The 20,828-nt window shown below is 51.2% G+C and overlaps 1 protein-coding gene across 1 annotated transcript in view; it reads left to right on the forward strand.

Moving 5' to 3' along the window:
• The first annotated feature begins 12,276 nt into the window (after positions 1-12,276).
• IQCA1 (IQ motif containing with AAA domain 1) overlaps positions 12,277-20,828 on the forward strand; it is a 153,879-nt gene continuing 145,327 nt past the window's right edge. Inside the window, exon 1 of the mRNA XM_047085902.1 lies at positions 12,277-12,287. Coding sequence (XP_046941858.1) covers positions 12,277-12,287 — 11 coding nt within the window. The remainder of the gene's footprint in view (positions 12,288-20,828) is intronic.

Consider the following 20,828-nt stretch of genomic DNA (forward strand, 5'->3'; position numbering starts at 1 on the left):
ATGGGATTGGGTTTGGTAGGTGATCGTCCAGGCTGACACACAGGCCAGCGTGAGAGTGAGGACAAGGCCTTTGTGCTAGGCGCTGACCGTGAGGGAACCAGAACCACTTTCAGAGCCCCAAGACATTCAGCAGAGAGAGCCGGGCTACAGGCAATTATTTATTAAAATAAAAATCACCCTAGTTCTGTCCAGCCCTGATGAATTAACTGGTACTGTGCCAGCCCTCCTGCCGTGAACAACTACGGAGTCGGGCAAAAGTCGTGTGTTAACATTTTCCAGGCATTTTCAAACAACGCGTGGTACAGCAACCAAGAGAAGACAGAAGCAAAAGTGATGCAGTCATTTGCAAGATTAGGTCGAAGAAAGACTTTGGCTGCCGTCCTGCCTACCCTCTCTCTCTTGCTCACTCTGGTGGAGCCGACTTCTGTTCCGTGAGCCGCCCTACAGAGAGGCCCCTACGGGAAGGAGCTGAGGGAGACCTCCAGATGACAGCCAACCCAGAATGGAATTCTCCAGTCCAACAGCTCAGGACAAATTTGGTCCTGCATTTGGTCCTGCCAACAAAGTCCTAAGTAAGCTGGACGCCAACTCCCCCACAGCTGAGCCTTCAGATGAGACCACATCACAGCTTCCCCCGTGAGTATAGCCTGTGAGGAGCCTATGGCTAGAGGCACCACTGTGCTGTGAGCAGATTTTATATCCACACAGATGCTGAGACGATAAATGTATACTGTTCTAAGCCAGTAGGTCAGGATAATCTGTTATGCAGCAATATAAAGCTAACACAGAAAACAAATAATAAAGACATATTATATTATATTATATTATATTATATTATATTATATTATATTATATTTATTATATAGATAATTATTAAAACCAAAGTTTGCTTCTTTGGCTGTATTAATAAAAATGATAACCCCTAGCAAGACTCATCAGGGAAAAAGAGAAAACACAAATTGCAACTATTACGAATGGCAAAAGAAATATCATCACCAATCACACAGGTATTAAAAGGACGGTATAGGAATATCACAACCAACTTACTATCATAAGTTCCACAAGTTACATAAAATGATCAGGTAGCCTGAACCACACAGCTTCCAAAACTAAGAAGAAATGGAAAACCCAGAGAGCACTATATCTATTAGAGACATTGAGTTCTTAATTTTAAAAACCTTCTCACAAAGACAACCTCGGGTCCAGATCATGTCCAGCAAACCTTTCAGAAAGAAATAACAACCACCCTATGCAAACTTTTTAAAAAATACAGGAAAAAAAGGGAACATTCCCCAACTTATTTTATGAAGCTAACATTACCATGAGAGCAAAATCTCACACAGCTGTCAAAGAAAATCACAGACTCCTATCCTTCATGAATGCAGGTGCAAACCTCCTCAACGATATCTTATATATAAAGTGTAGCAGGTGCATGATAAGGATAACCCATCAGGTGGGGTTTCTCCCAGCTATGCATTCAAAAATCAAACAATGTACTTCCCTACATTAACAGAATAAAGGGGAAAATCATATGATCCTATCAAAGACTCCAAAAACATCAGCAAAGTTCAACACCCCTTCAGAAAGACACCCATGCTTATCCAGACACTGGATTCATGAGAAAGGTACCACAGAAGAGCAGGGGGAAAGGTGGTCTTCTTGTGAACAGGGCTGGTAGATTTGGAAGTTCCTACAGGAAAAAAAAAAAAAAAACAAGATTTAATCTCTATTTCACACTTCATAGAAAAACATTCCTTTTTTTTAAATTTTTTAATGATATATCATTTTTGAGAGAGAGACAGAGATAGAGCATGAGTGTGGGAGGGGCAGAGAGAGGGAGACGCAGAATCCGAAGCAGGCTCCAGGTTCTGAGCACAGATCCTGACGCGGGGCTCGAACCCACGAGCCGTGAGATCATGACCTGAGCTGCACTCGGACACTTAATCAACCGACTGAGCTACCCAGGTGCCCCAAAACACTAATTCTACATAAATTACAGATCTAAATGTGAAAAGTAAGACAGTACAGCTTCGGGAAGACAACACAGAGGAATATTTCATCACTTTGAAGTAGGCAAAAAAAGTTCTTAAACAGAACACAAAAAAATCACTAATCATAGAGAAACAGATGGATATGTTAGGCTTTATTAAAATTAGGAAATGCTATTCACCAGAAGACATCATTAAGAGAGAGAAAAGGCAAACCATGTGGTGACAGGAGCTATTCTCAATAAATATATTAAATGTGGGCTGATGTCAGAATGTGCAAATATCTTCTAAAAATGAGTAAGGAAAAGACAGGAATTCTAGTGAAAGTTTGCTCAGTGATTTCCACTGGTGCTTCACGAAAACACAACAAAGGATATCCAAAGGGCCAGACGGGCACGTGAAAAGGTTCTCAGCACCGTGACCCATCCGAGAAATGCCAATCACAAACACAAGGAGATGATGACACCACGATTTCAGAGAAAAAAGACAGGAAATTCCAAGTGTTGGTAAGCGCGTGGAACAACAAAAACTACTGCTCGAAAAACTGGAGATCTCACTCTCCCTCTCCCTCTCCCTCTCCCTCTCCTCTCTCTCTCTCTTCCTCAGGACAACGTCACAAAGTCTTCCTTTATAAGGGAGAAGTACTCATTGGAGTCAGTCGGGTAATGCTTGCCTGTGGGGAAACGACACAGGATGCGATTAGGAAGGGCACAGAGCACTTGAGGGATCCTGCGCGTCTGTGTCTCAGTCGATGTACTTATGAGTGTTTGCAGACTGGGAAAACTCCTTGAGCAGTAGGCTGGAGAGCTGTGTCCTCTTCTGCATTGACTGTAATAAAAGGTAATTTTATTTTAAGTTCCTCTATTTATTTTGAGAGAGAGAGAGAGCTCGTGAGCAGGGCAGGGGCAGAGAGAGAGAGAGAGAGAGGGAATCCCAAGCAGGCTCTGCACTCTCAGCACAGAGCCCGACGCCAGGCTCGAACCTCAGAACCGCGAGATCGTGACCTGAGCAGAAGTTGGATGCTTCACCAACGGAACCACCCGGGGGGCCCATCAACATAGCTCTTACTATGTTCATCTGCATTTCGTGTGTCAGACAACTAAAAAGTCTGAAATCGTATCCACAGCGTAGAAACGCAGAAGTCAGCAACCCGCTGGGAAGACAGGAGGCAGGCACGTGACCCGGATGGCTTTACCGCTTAAGGCTCGGCCCAGCATCAACAGGCTGCACTGGGTATTTGAACCAGGAAGATGCCCCGTAGGGTCCGCAATGAGCCCATCCCGAGTGCCGTGAGGTCCCTGGCACCCTGCCCTGCTACAGGGCAGCACCGCTTCTCAGAGGTGTGGCATTTGTAGGGAGCAGGGATAAACAAAGGAGCAGCAGAGAAACGGCTGGAAGACAGACAGGGTTCGAACATGCACGTGAACGTCTCTCTAGGCTTCTGCCTGATTTCTTTAAACGGAGATTCTATTCCTATTAAGTCTGGCCGTGGACTACGATAAATGAGTAGATTAAGTAAGTATTTTCTCTGCTGTTAAACTGCATCTTACTGATGCACTCAGGGCCCCTGGCAATTTAAGTCTCGAAACACCTCTCATTAATGTTATCGCTTTTGTTTTATGCGCAACGCGGCTTTTATTTGCAATTAGCTTTCTACCCTGGGTATCAAGAGCTATTGTTTTGCTAAGAGCATTGTGAAAATCACACAAGAGGAGGGAAACGGTTTGAGAGGCAAACAGAAACAAAACAAAACAAAGCAAATTGGACGGACACGTGCTAGTTATTCGGAAGTAGGATCAAAATACAAGGAGACGGTCATTTGTGAGGCAGTTTTAAGACTGAATTTATCAATGGCTTGTGGGAATCATGTTCATTTTGAAAGACAGCAGGTGTTAAAACAATGAGGAGTGACCTCCTTTGCACCTGGGTTACAAAAGCCGCCTCAATGTTTGTGGGGGAAAAAAAAACAGGATAATAACAATAATAATAATAAAAAACATCCTGTCTTTGGCTAGTTCCTTTTCATTTTTTTCTCACGCTGGACAGTTTTATTTATAGATAGTACAGCAGCTTATAAGAAGCACACACACACACACACACACACACTCATTTCCCAGGGGAAGTGATGTTTATTTGACGTAAAATCACTTTGCTGTTTGTATCATTAGTCTGAATTCCATCCAGACCATAATGTTCGGATTACTAATATCCATTTTAAATCTGTTTCCTAGCATATGCTCAACAAAATCCATCAAACAAGACTCACTTCCAGTCCGATATCCTCTGATATGTTATTGTAATAGACTGGAGAGAAGCCCACTTTCACAACTAAATGCTCTGCTGTTCGGGCACGTAGATTTCAGCTGCAGGGTCGACTGTGTACCTATCACTGGTATTAAGCCAAGATCTCTGCTACGCGCACCCCACGGAAAAACCTGCATGCATCAGCTCCTCGACATCTGGGATTCCTCCCACGATCACCGCAAACCCCCAAATCAGGAACGCTGCTAATTGAGATGTGGATTTTGAGCAGACACCTTGGCAACCCCAGCAGCTTAAGGGATTAGCTGCCACATAACAGCAGGTGGGTCCTAACGTGTGCCAAGTGCCCTACATCCATTATTCATTGAATTCTTACAATAATCCTTTGAGGTAAGGAGAATTGCCCCTGTTATAAATTATAACACGTCGCTGACATCGGACGTTGGTCAGGAGGAGTCAAGAGTGTAAATGGCAGGTCTTGGGACACCAGGGGTCTGCCAACATTTACTTTCAAAACCATGATCGGAAGAAATGAATACTCTGTTCACTTCCAGTTCTGGATGCAAATGTAAAAGGCTCCCTGTGCCACCCGTTAGCTTTTGTGCAGACAACATCAGACGTAAAAGGGGGCGTGTTACGGCAGAGGGTTTGGCATCTGACAGGTTAAAATACGCCTCTTATGAGGAATGACATTTTGTGCTTAGAAGCCTAGAAAACGTGTCTTACATTTGAGAGAAGTCCTTCCAATGCACTTTGAACCTTACACCTTTCCAGCCTTATCTGTCCTGCCTTCGCCGCCTGCGGACCCGCGGGTCTCCCCAGACACCTACGGGAGCTGACTCAGAGGCCGGCGCTTCCTGTCCCCCAGCCTTGAAGTCCCAACGCATCGCTGGGGGACTCCTCTACCTGAGCCCGTGAGTTAACGACAACTATCAGCACGTGGCAACATAAAACCACTCAAGGAGCCACACCACGCTCTGAGGACGTGGGGGGTGTGATAAGCAGCATCCCCACGCAGGGCGGTGGGGGGGGGGGCTTTCAGGAAATCTGGAACTGGACCCAGGAGGGTCCCGGACCCGGGACAACAAGCCTGCACGTCCCGGTGGCCCCTCTGGGGCTGCTGTCCTGCCTCGTCCTCCTCGCTAAGCCGTGCCAGCGGTCACACTTGGCTGCTGCAGCTCCTGGTGTCTCGGTGCCCTCTGCTCCCGTCTTGCAGGTGCCCCCCCACGTGAAGCACCCCAAAGCCGCCTCCCATTCTGCCAGCAGCCCGGCCTCCCTGCCCATCACCGGCACTGGGCCTTCAGGGTCATCTCTGATTTTCCCTCCGCGCCACACCACGCCTCCTGTGAATGACACTTTCTCAGTACTTGACATGGTCTCCTCCGCTCTCGGCCACCTGCTCCAAACGCCCAGGTCCTAATTCGTGTACACGTGACATAAAACTTGCCATTTTAAGCGTGCGGTTGGATGCCATGGACCATGTCCACAATGCCGCGGGGCCATCGGCACTATTTCCAAGATTTCCCATCACCCCCACCGGAAGCTCCATACCCATTAGGCACTGACACCCCCATGCCCGGCCTCCCCCGGCCCCTGCTCACCTCGAACCTACCTCTGTCTCTGTAAATTTGCCACAATAGGGATTTCATGCGAAGGGACGCCACGCAGGATCTGTCCTTTGGTACCTGGCCTGTCTCCCTTCGCCTAAGGTCTTCAGGGTTCCTCCACGTTGCTGCAGGTGTTGGCCACTCATGCCTTCGTGTGGCTGAGCGTTACTCCAGAGCACGGACACGCCGCGTCTCGTTCAGCCGCTCACCTGTGCTCCCCGCTTTAAGACCCTCTGCACCCGGTGACCGCGTCGGCTCTCCTGCTCAACCAAACCTCAGACCCCGGAGCAGCCGCACAGCCCAGTCCGGTCTTCTCTGCCCGCCGCTGAGCGCACACAGCACTGGCCCCGATCTGTGATGCCAGACCTGTTCCCAGGTCAGACGGAAATACTGACTCCCCGATGAATGTGTCCCCACGCTTCTGCTTGATGCCTCTCCTTTGCCTGGCACGCTCTCCTTCTACCCCCTCGGGCCACAGACCTGCTCGCCCTGGCACGGCCAGCTCCGATCCCGCCTTCCGCTTTCCCAAGGCCACCTGGACCCTCTCAGTTCGAAGCTCACAGAAGACTTGATGCGGTGGCCCTTGGCCACCTCTGACCTTCATCTCCTCTGCTGCTCTCTGAAGGCAGAATTCCCATCTGAGTCACCGGTTTTCCCACTGCACGGTGTCGAGTACTGGGCTTTGTCGAGGGCCAACACCAACAAACTTTTGCCGAACTGACTTCCTCCATATCATGACTGTCTGGGAGGTGAACTTTGCCGGAGACCTAGCAGTCGGACTATGAGGCCGTGGAGAAAGACATTTACATTTTGAATGGAATCAAACGTCGACGGTTAGGGCAAAACACAGTAACCGCGGAAAAGATAGCAATCAGTTTAGAGGAAATTACTGGCAAGGTGAGTCAGACTTGGGCCTCAGGGGTCTAGCAAAGCATAGAGGGTGGTCGCTCAACAAAATAAAGGTAGTATTTTCAGGGAGAAGGGAACCGGAGATCACTGAGGCACGGCAGGATGGGACTCCGGGATGGGACTGGGCAGGACAGAGCACGAGACAGGGAGGGCAGGACAGGGAGCTAACTCCTCGGGGCAATGTTGCCGCATCTGTGCCCCGCCCGTGCCGCCTGTGGGAGCCCTGAGCCGTCCCCTGGGCAGGGTACTTGGTCCAGCTGTGTTTGGTGCAGACAGCTTGGTCTTCGGGCAGAGTGTCTGCTTGCCTTGTCGTGTTTAGCCTTGCGGTCCCTGGGAAGGGTGAGGGGGTCGTCAGTGAAGGAGGAGGGCGCGGAGGCTGGGTCCCTGAGGTGGTGGTCCCGGAAGCGTTCAGCGGCGTCCCGTCTCGATTGGTCAAGCGGCTTGCACACCATCTCCTCCTATGAAAGGGCAGAGCTCAGTCTTGCAGCCTGGGCTCAATCTTGTCAGGCAGAGGTCTAGACCCAGGAGCTGCTGTTATCGTCAATCAGGTGCCAGCCTTCCGGGGACTTGGGTACCAGCGAAGAGCCAGTCCCCCGTCTGGTTGAGTTGTCACCGTGCCTCGTTCAGTGGAGAGGCTCCGTGTGGCAGGTGACTCCCAAAAGAAAGGAAACTCAGGCACCGATCCCAGTGAACTTCACGTGGAGCCACAATAGATCATTAAAAGGATGAGTGAGTTCTCAGGAAAGGAAGCAGAGAAAGCAAGTGTTATCATCTTGGGTTCCCTAGAAAACAAGGCCCAGCTGACGAGCCCGGTTCTCCATTCCCACGGTCACAAAAGGCACTAGTACAAAAGGACGAGGCCGTAGGTACGACAGAACTGTGTGTTAGCAATGCACTTGGCCGAATCCTTACTTCATGGAGTCGTGGAGGACGAGGAGACACGTGAGCCAGAGAGAGGATAGGGGGGCCGGGCGGGTTTATAACTCGTCACCGGACGACAACTCTGACACGTTTCCAGAGCTGTGCTCGGGCTCCCTGGCTTTCTCACAGGGAACATCCTGGAACCGGACGGGGTGGGGAACACACTGAGTGGCGCGGGGGGCTCGGCAGGAGAGAGCGGAGGAAGGGCTGCAGGTTTGGTCGGCCGCGAGCACCGCCTGAGTCAACAGCGTGACGTTGATGAAGTGTCCCCGGCCCCCACCCGGGAGGTTGTGTTTCACCGGGTTAGGTGTGAGGGACACCGATGGAGAACAGCGTGACAGAGAGAATGATCGCAAGGGAGCTTACGTCTTGCCGTGGCAGAGAACTTGAGGGTGCTCGCCCTGGAATCAGGAAGACCGGGGCAGGGGCACCGGGGCTTAACTGTTCACAAGGCTGCTCTGGTGGAGAAGGGTTGGCCTGGAGTCTTGATGTCAAGGAATAACGGCGAGTTGGGCACAACCAGAGTGGACTTTCTAGAAGGGCCGGGTGGTCCCTCTCCCCGACAGTGTGTTGGCAGAGCAGGGGCGCTCAGGAGACAGGAATGTCCTGGGGCTTGAGGCCTCTGACACGATCCGTGGACACTGTCCGAGGGCTCTTCCAGACCTGCTGTTCCCCCAGGAAACGAGCCTGTGAAAAGGAAGTCTGAGACCTTCTGGAAGGTTATCGCCTCTGTTCCTTGAAGGCAGAACACAGCCAGATCAGCTGCACGGTGGGGACCATGGCGCTTTGCTCAGAAGGAGCATCAGCGAGGATCTGCCCGAGTGACTGCGTATGTGAGAAGATACATCTTCCCAGAGACCTGGCAGTCTGACCATGAAGCTGCACAAATTACCGAATACTGAGGACAGAGTCACCTTCTCTACGGTAGCTACCTGATGAGGCAGCAACGGTGTGTTCGTTCGTTTGTTTTCTTAAAGGATAAATGACTTGAGAACCACTGGTGTCCAGCGACTCCTCATTAAGACAGTTGTTGTTGCCAACAAAATGGTAGTCGTCAACGGTGTAGCCTTTGAAGTGAGGCTGTTGGGTGGTTTGAAGACAAATCCACCGTCCACGCAGTGTGGTCTTGGACGTACGTAACCTCTCAGTCTCAGTTTCCACCTGTGGAAAACGGGGGTGAAATTATGACTCCCCTCATGATGTAAGTGGGAAGGCTAAGTGAATGAATCGACATCAGGTCCTAAACAGTCCCTGCCAGAGAGAAAGTGCTCAGTAAGCGGTCTGCAAAGCTCGCGGGACATAATCAGAGAATAACCGCATCCGTTCTCCTGCTACGCAGACTTGGGGAGACCTTGTTCCCATCTTCCCACACTGAGTGCTTGTTCATCCTTTGAACATGACTTCTGTCTTTTGATAGCTGGGTTTCGCCACCAAGTGATTTATTTCCTAGAAGAGCTCGAGTTATGTTGCTGAATGTGGCCCCCTCGACAGTCCATACCACCTGCTTCCAGGCTGGCAGAATCCCGATTTGGTTCTTTTATCCACCTCTCTGTCTGTCATCATGCAGGTAATTCCCGATTTCTCTAAGGCAGTAATGGTGGTCCCATTTCCCAGCCGGTCCTGTTTCTATCTCCAGATGTCACCGAGTGAGGGTGCAATGTCTATAGCTGTGGCACACATTTTATGACCTCGAGGGAAGCCATCCAACATCTTCAGGATGACAGCTCCAAAAGATGGAAAACCATCAAAGATTGATGATGTCACCGAGTCACTGAAATAACCACCTCTAAACCTCCCTTGTGACCACCTCTAAAACTGTCTCACCTCTATTCTTGTTAAGGGACACTATAAATCCTCTGATCTTTTTAAAGTTTATTTATGTATTTTGAAAGAGACTGAGACAGAGCAAGTGGAGGAGGGGCAGAGACACAGGGAGACAGAGAATCCCAAGCAGGCTCCACACTGCCAGCAAAGAGCCTGGCGTGGGGCTTGAACTCACGGAACTGTGAGATCATGACCGGAGCTGAAACCAAGAACCGGACGCCTAGCCGACTGAGCCACCCAGGTGCCCCTAAATCCTCTTCCTGTGTAAGCCATTAGACGTTGGGTTTTCTATTACTTGTGTTGGAAAACATGTCAATTCACCCATGAGTGCTGTATTTCCTGAGGGCTTTCACATTTGGGAACATCACCTTCAGGGAGTAGAAATATCCTGGGTCACATTTTCCCCCCAAACCTTTGTAAATGTTGCTACCTTTTCATCTTACATTGAGAGCCACCATGGAGACATGTGAGGCCACCAGATCCCCCCTACCACTTCTCCTGAAGTTCAATGACACATCCAGGATATCTCTGGGGTTGGTCGTTCTATACCTTTTTCCTGGGACACAGTGAGGACTTTTGACCTGCAGATTTGGTTCTCTTATTTCACAGATATTCCCTTATATCTTGGAAAAAATTAATATCGGAGGACTCTTTTTAAAGAAATATCAACTGACCCCTTCCTAATTGCTTAAATGGTGCAGTCTTTTCCCTCTACGTCCAACTACGTTCACTGCAGTTGATTCAAGCTTTTCCTGTAAGTCAGTAATTCAGGTGACTTGTGCCCAGTCTATTTCTTGGTCTTTCTAATTTGGTTTCTCTGGTGGGTGTTTCTGATTTTCATTTCATTGCCTTAGCTGTATAATCCTTCTCTTCTCATTGTGCCATTTCATCATTTCTTTCAGCTCTTATTCTCTTCAGTTAATGTTCATATGAATTTGTTCTAGAACCTGGGACACATGTGACGAATCTTCTTCTCTTTGCTTACATTTTCTTCCGGGCTAGGTTCTTCATCTGTCTCGCCCACACTGTAATTCTTTTTTTATTGCTTCCCCTGTTACGAAAGCCTTCAGCTTGGGTAGTGGACTTACTGCTTCTGTCTTGTTCATATTAAAATGGATTGCTCTTTGTAAAACCTTCTATTTGTTCAAATATGTGAACAGATTTTCCTCGGCTGCTTTCTCACTGTACCTGAACGAGTTTGAGAGCTGGAAGATTGCATTTTTACCCATGTTTCCATGACCTGTATGTATATACAGTGAGGACTAGGGCTGACCCCCCCCCCCCCCGGCTGTGAGCAAGAGTGAGATTCTGGTAAACTCCTGCCCCCACCCTTGTTAGAAGCCTTCCCTGTCCCTGTGACAAAAATGTCCTTGGACTTTGAATCTCTGCCTCAACTCGGTGCAAAGGCCTAGAAAGTGGCAAGCCCTAAGTGCTTTTTCCCAGCTCTGGTCGGGTCCTGGGGCAGCAGGGGCTGCTTTCTACTCACAATAGTTTTGTCTCCCCTGCGTTTCCCTGGTGGTTTGCTTCTGTGCTCACCCTCCCGCTCTGTGGATTCACCAAAAATTCGTGGTATTTTGTCTACTTGGTTTCCTTCCCTGGTAGGGATTTGTGCGGAATGGGAATGAGATTCAGATGCCGTGATCGGCAGCGGGCTTCTAGTTCACTGAGTACCGTTTTTGACATTTGTAGCACAAAGCTGTACTTAAGTTTTTAGTTCTTTCTTTCTTTTGCTGATTTATGCGACTCTTTTGTTCACTTCATTAGCGATGGTGGGAGCCAGGTTCTGTGATCCAGACTCAGGCTGTTATTTTTAGGTGGGTATCTTCTCCAGGCTCGCGGCGCCGCGTTGGTCCTGAATATATTCCTGCAGGGACTGCGGGTTCTAGAATTTGCAAATAAATCTCAATAGTTCCGAAAGAAGAAGGAAGAAGGGCAATGAACGCAGACCCTCATGGCGACTTGCTGCTAACTAACATCCACACAGCATTTTCCATTTACAACACACTAGCTCCTCGCCTCGTTTTCATCTCGTCCCAGAAGGACGGGACTGTTTGTCCTGTATCCCCAGAACCTAAGTCTGCGCTTGGCCCAGAGAAGCCCAGTAAAGGTTGGAACAAATGAACGGCTGTTATCCCATTTTACAGATGGGAGACTGAGGCTACAATCAAGGACCTGGTCCAAGGCCACATATCTGAAGGTGGATGAAAGCGGGGCGAACAGGAAAGCGGGAAGACGACGCGGAGGACGACGAGCCGATGGGAGGCACCCGGGGTGGCCCCCGGAGGCAGGTCCCCAGCGGTGCCCTCCGGGAGCTCCGCCTCCCTACCGGGCGGCACCTCCCCTCCGCGGGACCAGCGTCCCTCGTCGCCCCTGCGCGGTTGCCACGGAAACCAGGCAGCAGCGCAGGCGCCTGGAGCTCAGGGGGCGGGGCGCGCGCCGGGCCGGAGTGAGCCGGCACTGCGCATGCGCAGCGTCTCGGTTGCTAGGTTCCGCCTCGCGTCGCGTCGAGTGGCTACGGTAAGGTCCCGGAGCCTCGGGGTGGCGACGGGAACGTTCGAATCCCCCTCGGTGCCTGCGCGTATCTGCAGGTTGTCGCCTTTTCCTGCCCAAAGTGAGAGGATCTCTCCGATCCCTGTACCCCTCCTCCGGAAGGACCTCTCCGTGGACGCCCCTGGCGGTGTCCCGACCCCTGCAGCCGGCCGCCCCCTCGGAGGGACAAGGAAGAGCTTCCAGGCGGGCGAGGGAAAGAGGGAAAGTAGCCAGCCATGTCGAACGCGTAAGTTATGGGCTGCCGGCTTAGAGGCATGGGGTGGGCTTCTTCAGACGGAAGGATAGCTTCCTCTGCTTCTTTTCTTTTTTTCTTTTCTTCTCTCTCCCACCCTCCTTCTTATATTGCAGCAAACATAGGCCCAGTATAGAGTGTCCGCTTCTTGGGGACACGGAAGGCCATCCACTTAGGTGTCCCTCCTCCCTGGCCCACCACCCTCTCCGCCCATGAAGATGCGCTCCCGCAAGCCCGTTGCTCGTGTCTGCTAAGCCCTCGCCGCTGTGTTTTCGAGGAAGCAGTACCTTCAGTAGGTTCGGTACTTGGGCCTGCTTTTCCCTCGACCTGGCTCAGCAGTAAATGGATTGCTTTGTGAAAACACGCGGGGCCCATATTAAGTCAAGAAAGGAGTTACGGAAGCTTTGTGGTACCACATTGTTCACCACACCCCTACCGTGTAGGACTTGTTACTGTTGTTGGTTTTTTGTTTTTTTCCCGTTTTACAGCTGAGGAAACAGGCACAAATAGACAAGTAGTTCATACACAGCGCGTCCGCGACATTTTTTTTAATGTTTATTTGTGAGACAGAGAGAGACAGAGCATGAATGGGAGAGGGTCAGAGAGAGAGGGAGACACAGAACCCGAAGCAGGCTCCAGGCTCTGAGCTGTCAGCACAGAGCCCGACGCGGGGCTTGAACTCACGGACCGTGAGATCATGACCTGAGCCAAAGTCGGACGCCCAACCGACTGAGCCACCCAGGCGCCCCAATGCTTGCTATTTCTAACCCTGTTTTTAGGTGAGAAAATCAGAGCAGAGAGGCCAAGGGCCTGCTGAGATGTTGCGGGTGGGGAAGCTCAGGGGCTCTGTCGTGCAGGTGTTGAGTTTGAAGAGCCAGTTGGACACACACAGAGGTCAAGTAGGCCATTGGAGGGTCAAGCCTCGAGTTCAGGACAGAGGTCTGCGTGTGAAATAGAAGCTGGACAGGTGTTGGTATGTGCATGGGCTTTATTAACACGGAATGAGGGTAGACAGAGAGAGAGAGGGGTCTGAGGACGAAGCCTTGAGCTTTGAGTCATCGGTGGCAAGGGACTGGGGACCAGATACCAGCAAAGGGATCGAAGGTGTGATCAGTGAGGAAGAAGCGAACTCGCGGGGCCCCGGAAGCCAGGTGAACAAGAAGTAATGTTTCTCCCAGAGCAGGGAGTGACAGACTCGGACACTGCTGAGGAGAGTCAGAGGAGAACCGAAAAGGACCATCCATTTAGCAGCGGGGGGTCGGGTGGTACCCTTGACCCTCAGTGGGGATGCGGCAGGGAGGTGGCCGGGAGTGGGAGGGGGAGACCTTGTAGACAGTGAGCACCGCCAACTTTTTGAAGTTTTGCTTTAAGGGGTGGCTGGGTGGTCGAGCGTCTGACTTCGGCTCAGGGCATGATCTCGCAGTTCGTGTGTTCGAGCCCTGCGTCAGGCTCTGTGCCGATAGCTGGGAGCCTGGAGCCTGCATCAGGTTCTGTGTCTCCCTCTCTCTCTCTCTGCCCTTCCGCTGCTCATTCCCTCTCTCTCTCTCTCTCTCTCTCTCTCTCTCTCTCTCTCTCAAAAACAAATAAACATTTTAAAAAATGTTTTGCTATAAGCTGGTGAAAGGCTGTGGGGCCTGGAGAAGGGAGAAGTGGGGTGATGTTAGTGGGGGGGCATGAGCCCCAGCGGGTGGCTTAAGGTCCTGGCCTCCAGGGAGGCGTTGAGTTACTTATCCCAGGGAAGTGAAAAGGGCAGAGTCTGTCAGCAAATGCTGTTCTCGGGGCAGACGTCTTGTCGGGGCCTGGAAAAATGGTGTAGGTGGCAGACAGACGATGGAGACACTGAGGGGCCGTGGTAATACCACCTGATGAAATGAGGTTCAAAGCTAGGGAGTGGGGTGGTGGGAGGAACGGGGCGAATGGCCCGGACGTGGCAGTGAGGAGCAGAGACCTTGACCCTGTGTCCCCACTGTGGTTAGAGGAGCCTCTCTTTGTGAAGCCTGCAGGGGAGGACAGCTGAGCCTCCCTTAAGCAAGAAAGCCGAGGGAATATCCTGGAAAGAGGACAAACAGCTAGAAGAACTTGAAGACTTACCCTGAATAAAATATTTGGGGGAGAACGGCCAATTTTACAAGCTTTAGATTTTCCATGGAAGTACGCGGTAGGTCTGAATGGTCAAGTCTTCCCCTCCCCCACCCACCCAGATACAGAAAAACTGCCAAAATCTAGAAATAACAATCTGCTTGTTATCAACTGGTGTATCGTGTTCTCCACCCACAATCCTCCTGACCTCAAGATCTGTAATATTTCTTGGTCATACGCTCAACCCTGAAACCAGTCATGTACTTAAAATTCTACACAGTCTCACGGATAAAATGCCACCTTCTCCTTACAAGGCGCGTGTTAAGCTTTCAAGAACGCCTTCACATCTGTTATCCTGTCCCACAGCAATCCCTGGGGGCATCCAGAGAGGAAGCATCGTTACCCAGATTTGCCACTTGGGCAAGTAAAGGCACACGCAGGTTCAGTGACCAGCCCCAGACCAGCTACCCCAGGAGACAGATTCTGATTCTAAACATGGGGCACTTTTACCTTTAAAACCCCCCTTGCCATGACCAAGGAAAATAAAAACACAGGTCCACACAAACACGGGTGCAGGAATGCCCTTAGCGGCATCATCCGCAATAATGAAAAGACAGAAACAGCCCCTGTGTCCCTCCCCTGCAGAATGGGCCAGCAGAGTGGGGTGTGTGTATGCCTGGAACATATTTGGCAAACAAGAAGAAGGAGGCCTTGATACATGTTAAAGCACCTGTGAACTTGGCAAACGTTGTGCTGAGTGAAAGGAGCCAGTCGGCAAGGGCCCCCTCCTGTGTGGGTCCTTACCTGAAGTGCCCACCACCATAGGCAAATAGAGACCGAAACTAGATTAATGGTTGCCTGGGGCTAGGAGGAGGCGGGCTGGGGGTGACAGCTAGTGGGTACGGGGTTCCTCTCGGAGATGAAAATGTTCTCAGGGCACCTGGGTCGCTCGGTCGCTTAAGTGTCCGACTCTTGGTTTCCGCTCAGGTCATGATCTCACGGCTTCGTGGGTTCGAGCCCCATGTTGGGCTGACAGTGCAGAGCCTCCTCGGGATTCTCCCTCCCCCCTTTCTCTCTCTGCCCCTCCCCTGCTCGCGCTGTCTCTGTCTCTCTCAAAATAAATAAATAGACTTAAAAAAAATGCTCTCAAATTAGAGGTGTTGGTTGTGAATACACAAAAACCACTGATGTGTGCACTTTTAAGGGATAAATTCACAGCACATGAATTTTAGTTCGCTGATGTTGTTATTTAAAAACTCATCTTGGGGCGCCTGGGTGGCTCAGTCCGTTGAGCATCCGACTTCGGCTCAGGTCGTGATCTCGCGGTCCGTGAGTTCGAGCCCCGCATCGGGCTCTGTGCTGACAGCTCGGAGCCTGGAGCCTGCTTCGGATTCTGTGTCTCTCTCTCTCTCTGCCCCACCCCCGCTCATGCTCTGTCTCTCACTCTCAAAAATAAACATTAAAAAAAGAATTAAAAAACAAAATCATCTTGCCACGTCCCTTGTCTCACACGATGTTCCCCGGGCACTGGTTCAGCAGAAGGATAGGGGACCGTGGGGCAACGAGGCGGGGTAGGTCTCCAGGAGATGTGGGGGTTCTCCAGGCTGGCCTGGCCAAGGCACCGTGGCCGGGCTGCTGGCAGTCCAGAGAGTGGCCAGGCTGTGACCAGTGGGCACACATCGAGGAACGTCAGGACAGCAGGGAGACTGGAGGGCAGTGAAGCGAAGGTCGGTCTCCAGAGAAAAGGCTGTCGATGCGGAGGTTGGCCTGCTCACACGGCTACTTAATATTTGCCATCAACCAATGACCTCTGCCTGGTCTTTCTAGCCAGGATCACGCAGCAGGTGAGGGAGGAAGAGGCTGCCGCCCAAAAGGCAGGACTTGAAAGGCTGAAGCCACAAGGAGGATCTGCGGCCCAGAGCTCCAGTGAGGGGTCCGCCCAGCCATGGCCTTGGAGGCGTTTCTGCTTCCTTGACCCTGGATGGAAGCCAGTGAGTGAGCTAGGGCAGCGAGGCCTCCCGGGGCTGGGTCTGTCCCAAAGCAGGGTCCAGGCTTTCTTAAATTCTAGTTGTGTTCTGCCATTAATCTGGGCGCCTTACCCCAGTGGAAGTCCCCCCTCCACGTCCCTTGCTCACGGCGGGTTGGGTCTTCGTGGGATTCAGGTCACCCCACCTGCACCCCACGGAGGCAGCCTCCCCGGAGCGTTGCACAACCTTAGTGCTGACTGGTGTGATAAGTGCTTTGAAGTCTGATAAGCGCCCCTTATCTTTTATTGATGACCCCGCCCCCCCATTTAGAAATCTCAACTGGCTTCATTTGTGGAGCCTCCAGGATCTTATCCCCAAATTCTTGGTGATATTAAATCTGCTTGTCAGTCTCAGGAGGCTGCTTTCTTTTCGTCCGGTCTCTCCTGCCGTCTGCCCCTTCTGATCCTCTGCAGCTAGCGTTCCAGAATTTTCTTCAGTGACATTGTGTGGCTCCCACCATATTCATTTTTAGATGTTTCATCGGTACTGGGAGCGAGGTCTCGTTTTTCCTGCTTTTCTCCGCGTTTAGTTTTTGTGGCTTTCGCCAAAAAGCTTTGCTTTAGCAGGTGACTTCTTATATTTGTTACCGACCTCCTTGCATTTTGCAGCTGTGTCATTTACGAGCAGTTTCTTAAATCTTTTGTGTTAATTAATCCCTTTTCATTCCGCTTCGTCCTTTTTGACTCCTGCCTTCCAGATTTCTAGTGTGTCTCCTGAAAATGCTTTTGGTCTCTGGTGTTCAGCGTCTTGAGGGGCTGACAGCATCTGTTCTCTGGGGATGTGGACAGTATTCTGCATCAGGCGTATGCCATAAATTAAATTTATTGAGCATTTTCTTGGCATCTGTGGAAACAATCTTTGGTCTGTAGTGTTCTGTTGCTGTGTTTAGCTCTGCTTCTCTTTATGTGAAATTCTCGCAGATTCCTGGGATGACCCCTCCCTGGTCAGAGGGAACCACTCTTTTGATCTGGCGCTGGCTACATCCTGTTTGCTAACTGGGACTTTAGATCCAGGTTCTAAACAAAATTAGCCTGTAATTGTCTTCTGTATCGTCCTGACAGGTGTAGACCACAAAACAAACCACACAGTTTTCTGTTTTATGTGGACACTTTCTCTGCAGCCGGCGTCACCCATCAGGTCAGGGGACGCCAGGGTTTGCCGTCCCCCCTCAGAGTGTCTGAGTCTGGGCTCTGGCGAACTGAGAATGTGCTCGGCCCCCCGACACCCTGCACAGCCCCCCCCACCCCGGCTCCCCTGGGCACGTACGTGACAAGCTGGCCTGGACGGCTCCACGTGGTACAGCAGCCCCCTTGGTTTCTCCTCCGCCTCCCCTGTCCCGTTTGCCTGTCGTTTAAAGGCCCAGCAGGCAGAGTGGCCCCATGCGCCACGCTGGGACCGGGTGGAAGGTGCTACTGTTGCCACTACGGGGCAGAGTGTCCGATAAACAGCCGTTTCTTCTGCAAGGAGCGGCAGGTCCCGTGCTGAGCGGAATCTAACTTTCCCCTGGAAACGTTCTCTCTTCCTCAAGTCGTCTGGCAGAGATTTTTCCACTGGCAATGGTTTTTAAAGACGGCCACGTTTGGAGACGTGGGACGTTGGCGCCCGCGGATGGCACGCCCGAGGCAGCCTTCAGTATGAACCTCGGTGGAGTGCTGGGGTGGGGCCGTGTGTTTTCAACCGTGAATCCGTGTTTTCTCGTGGCGCCCATCAGAGCTATGCCCTGCGAGGCGTCACCCTCGTCTGCTTTCACCCCGAAGACCAGGGAGCCACAAAGCGCTCAGAGTATGGGCGCTGGGGCCGGCCTGCCTGGGCGAGGGCCCTGCGTGCAGATGGCTCTGCTTTGGGCAACTTTGCCGTGTCTCCGTCCGCCCGCCTGCAAAGCGCAACGACGATAGCACCGGCCCCATGGGGTTGTCGGGTTTCAGGAGCACTGAGGACGGTGACCGACGTGACGTCCTGGTGAGCTGTCACCCTCGTCATCACCATCGTCATTGTCATCGCCATCATCTGAACATGAAAGACTGGGCACCAAGGAAAGCTTGTGACCTGTGGCCAGGAAGATGAACATCTCTCATCTCTGCCCCAGGAACACAAACGTAACGGATTAATGGGGCGCCTGGGTGGCGGTTGAGCCTCCGACTTCGGCTCAGGTCATGATCTCGCGGTCCATGGGTTCGAGCCTCGTGTCGGGCTCTGTGCTGACAGCTCGGAGCCTGGAGCCTGCTTCGGATTCTGTGTCTCCTGTTCTCTCGCTGTCCCTCCCGGGCTCATGCTCTGTCTCTCTTGCTTTTAAAAATAAATAAAACGGGCGCTTGGGTGGCGCAGTCGGTTAAGCGTCCGACTTCAGCCAGGTCACGATCTCACGTTCCGGGAGTTCGAGCCCCGCGTCGGGCTCTGGGCTGATGGCTCAGAGCCTGGAGCCTGTTTCCGATTCTGTGTCTCCCTCTCTCTCTGCCCCTCCCCCGTTCATGCTCTGTCTCTCTCTGTCCCAAAAATAAATAAAAACGTCGAAAAAAAAAATTTTTTTTAAATAAAAAAATAAAAAAATAAAACATTTTTAAAAATTGATTAAAAAATGTTTTGGGGCACCTGGGTGGCTCAGTCGGTTGAGCATCTGACTTCAGATCAGGTCATGATCTTGTGGTCTGTGGGTTCGAGCCCCACGTCAGGCTCTGTACTCACAGCTGGGAGCCTGGAGTCTATTTCGGATTCTGTATCTCCCTCTCTCTCTGCCCCTCCCCCACTTGTGCACGTGCTCTCTCTCTCTCTCTCTCTCTCTCTCTCATAAATAAACTTTAAAAGTGACCACTTCCCCATATTCTCCCTTTTAAACAATAAGAAAATAAAAAGTAAAAAATGTTTAATTTTTTTAATGTTTTATTTTTTTTAATGTTTATTTTTAAAAATGTTTTCAGTTGTTTATATGAACCAATAACATACTGACACGTATTTATTATGTTTAATAGTGTAATATCACATTTTAAAATAAAATGAAAATATTTTAACTTGAAAAATCCAAGAATTGGAATTTTTTAATGAAAGGTGAAAACGTCCGCACCAGGAGCAGAGTGGGAGCCCACAGCAGCGGCTGGGCCCTGGCACAGGGACGGGCTCTGTGCCCTGGGACTGCTGCCCCCATGGGGCCTGGCTGCAAACCGGCCTGCAGGGCTACAGCTGGACCCCCGTGAATCCGGGTGGGATCGCCCTTCCCGGCAGTGCCCTCGCTGGGCCGTGCACGGTGAGATACCAGCTTCCCGGCCGGGAGGCAAGCTGAGGAAGGCGTAGACACTCAGAATGTATAAAGAACCCCCAGGAATTAGTAGAAAAACAATCCAACATAAAAACAAGCAAAGCAGGGGTGTCTGGGTGGCTCAGTCGGTTGAGCCTCCGACTTCAGCTCAGGTCATGATCTCGCGACTCGTGAGTTCGAGCCCCACGTCGGGCTCTGTGCTGACAGCTCGGAGCCTGGAGCCTGCTTCCGATTCTGTGTCTTCCTCTCTCTCTGACCTTCCCCCGTTCATGCTCTGTCTCTGTCTCAAAAATAAATAAACATTAAAAAAATTTCAAAAAAACAAAGCAAAGCAAATGGATAAACAACCTCCAACGACCAGAGTGTGTGGAGATACTCAGTCTCATTTGCCATCAAGTGAACGGAAGTTAAAAGGGGGAAGTCCAGGGGCACCTGGGTGGCTCAGTTGGTTGGGCGTCCGACTTCGGCTCAGGTCACGATCTCGCGGTCCGTGAGTTCGAGCCCCGCGTCGGGCTCTGGGCTGATGGCTCAGAGCCTGGAGCCTGCTTCCGATTCTGTGTCTCCCTCTCTCTCTGTCCCTCCCCCGTTCATGCTCTGTCTTTCTCTGTCTCAAAAATAAATAAACGTTAAAAAAAATTTTTTTTGAAAAAAAAAAGGGGGAGGTCCAGTTTGTCACCCACCCCCTTGGTGTTAGGAGTGGGTGTTAGGAGTGGGTGTTAAGAGTTAGGAGTGTACTTTCTGGCGGTGGTGGTTCTGTTTTTGGTCAAGGTAGAGGTGGCGGTGCCGTGTTGAATCGTGGTCCGGAGCTCAGACTCACGCACACTGGGCTCAGACACCCACCTCCCTCTCAGGAGCAGGCCACCTCCCCCTCCCACCGCACAGAGAGGCACAGGAGCCCTGCTCAGGGAGCATCCCCTGCAAGCATCACACATAACACAGGTCACGGCCCGTGGTCACTTCCGGCACCTGATGTTTACGGTTCTCAGAGGACAGGGCTGATGCAAGGAGGAGCAGAGAGTGGGGCCAGAGCAGAAGACCCAGAGGGCATGCCTGGGAATGACCTTGGGAAGGTGGATGGGGGACTCCCAGGTAAACAAGATGGACCGAATGAGCATTTCAATCTCCCGCTCTTCCTGAATCTCCTCCAAAATGGCAATAGAGGACTTCAAAGGCCATACA

This window comes from Lynx rufus, unplaced genomic scaffold (assembly GCF_022079265.1).
Source record: "Lynx rufus isolate CCGP_SWC_20201006 ecotype Redwood Valley unplaced genomic scaffold, mLynRuf1.p SCAF_2, whole genome shotgun sequence".
Classification (NCBI taxonomy): domain Eukaryota; kingdom Metazoa; phylum Chordata; class Mammalia; order Carnivora; family Felidae; genus Lynx; species Lynx rufus.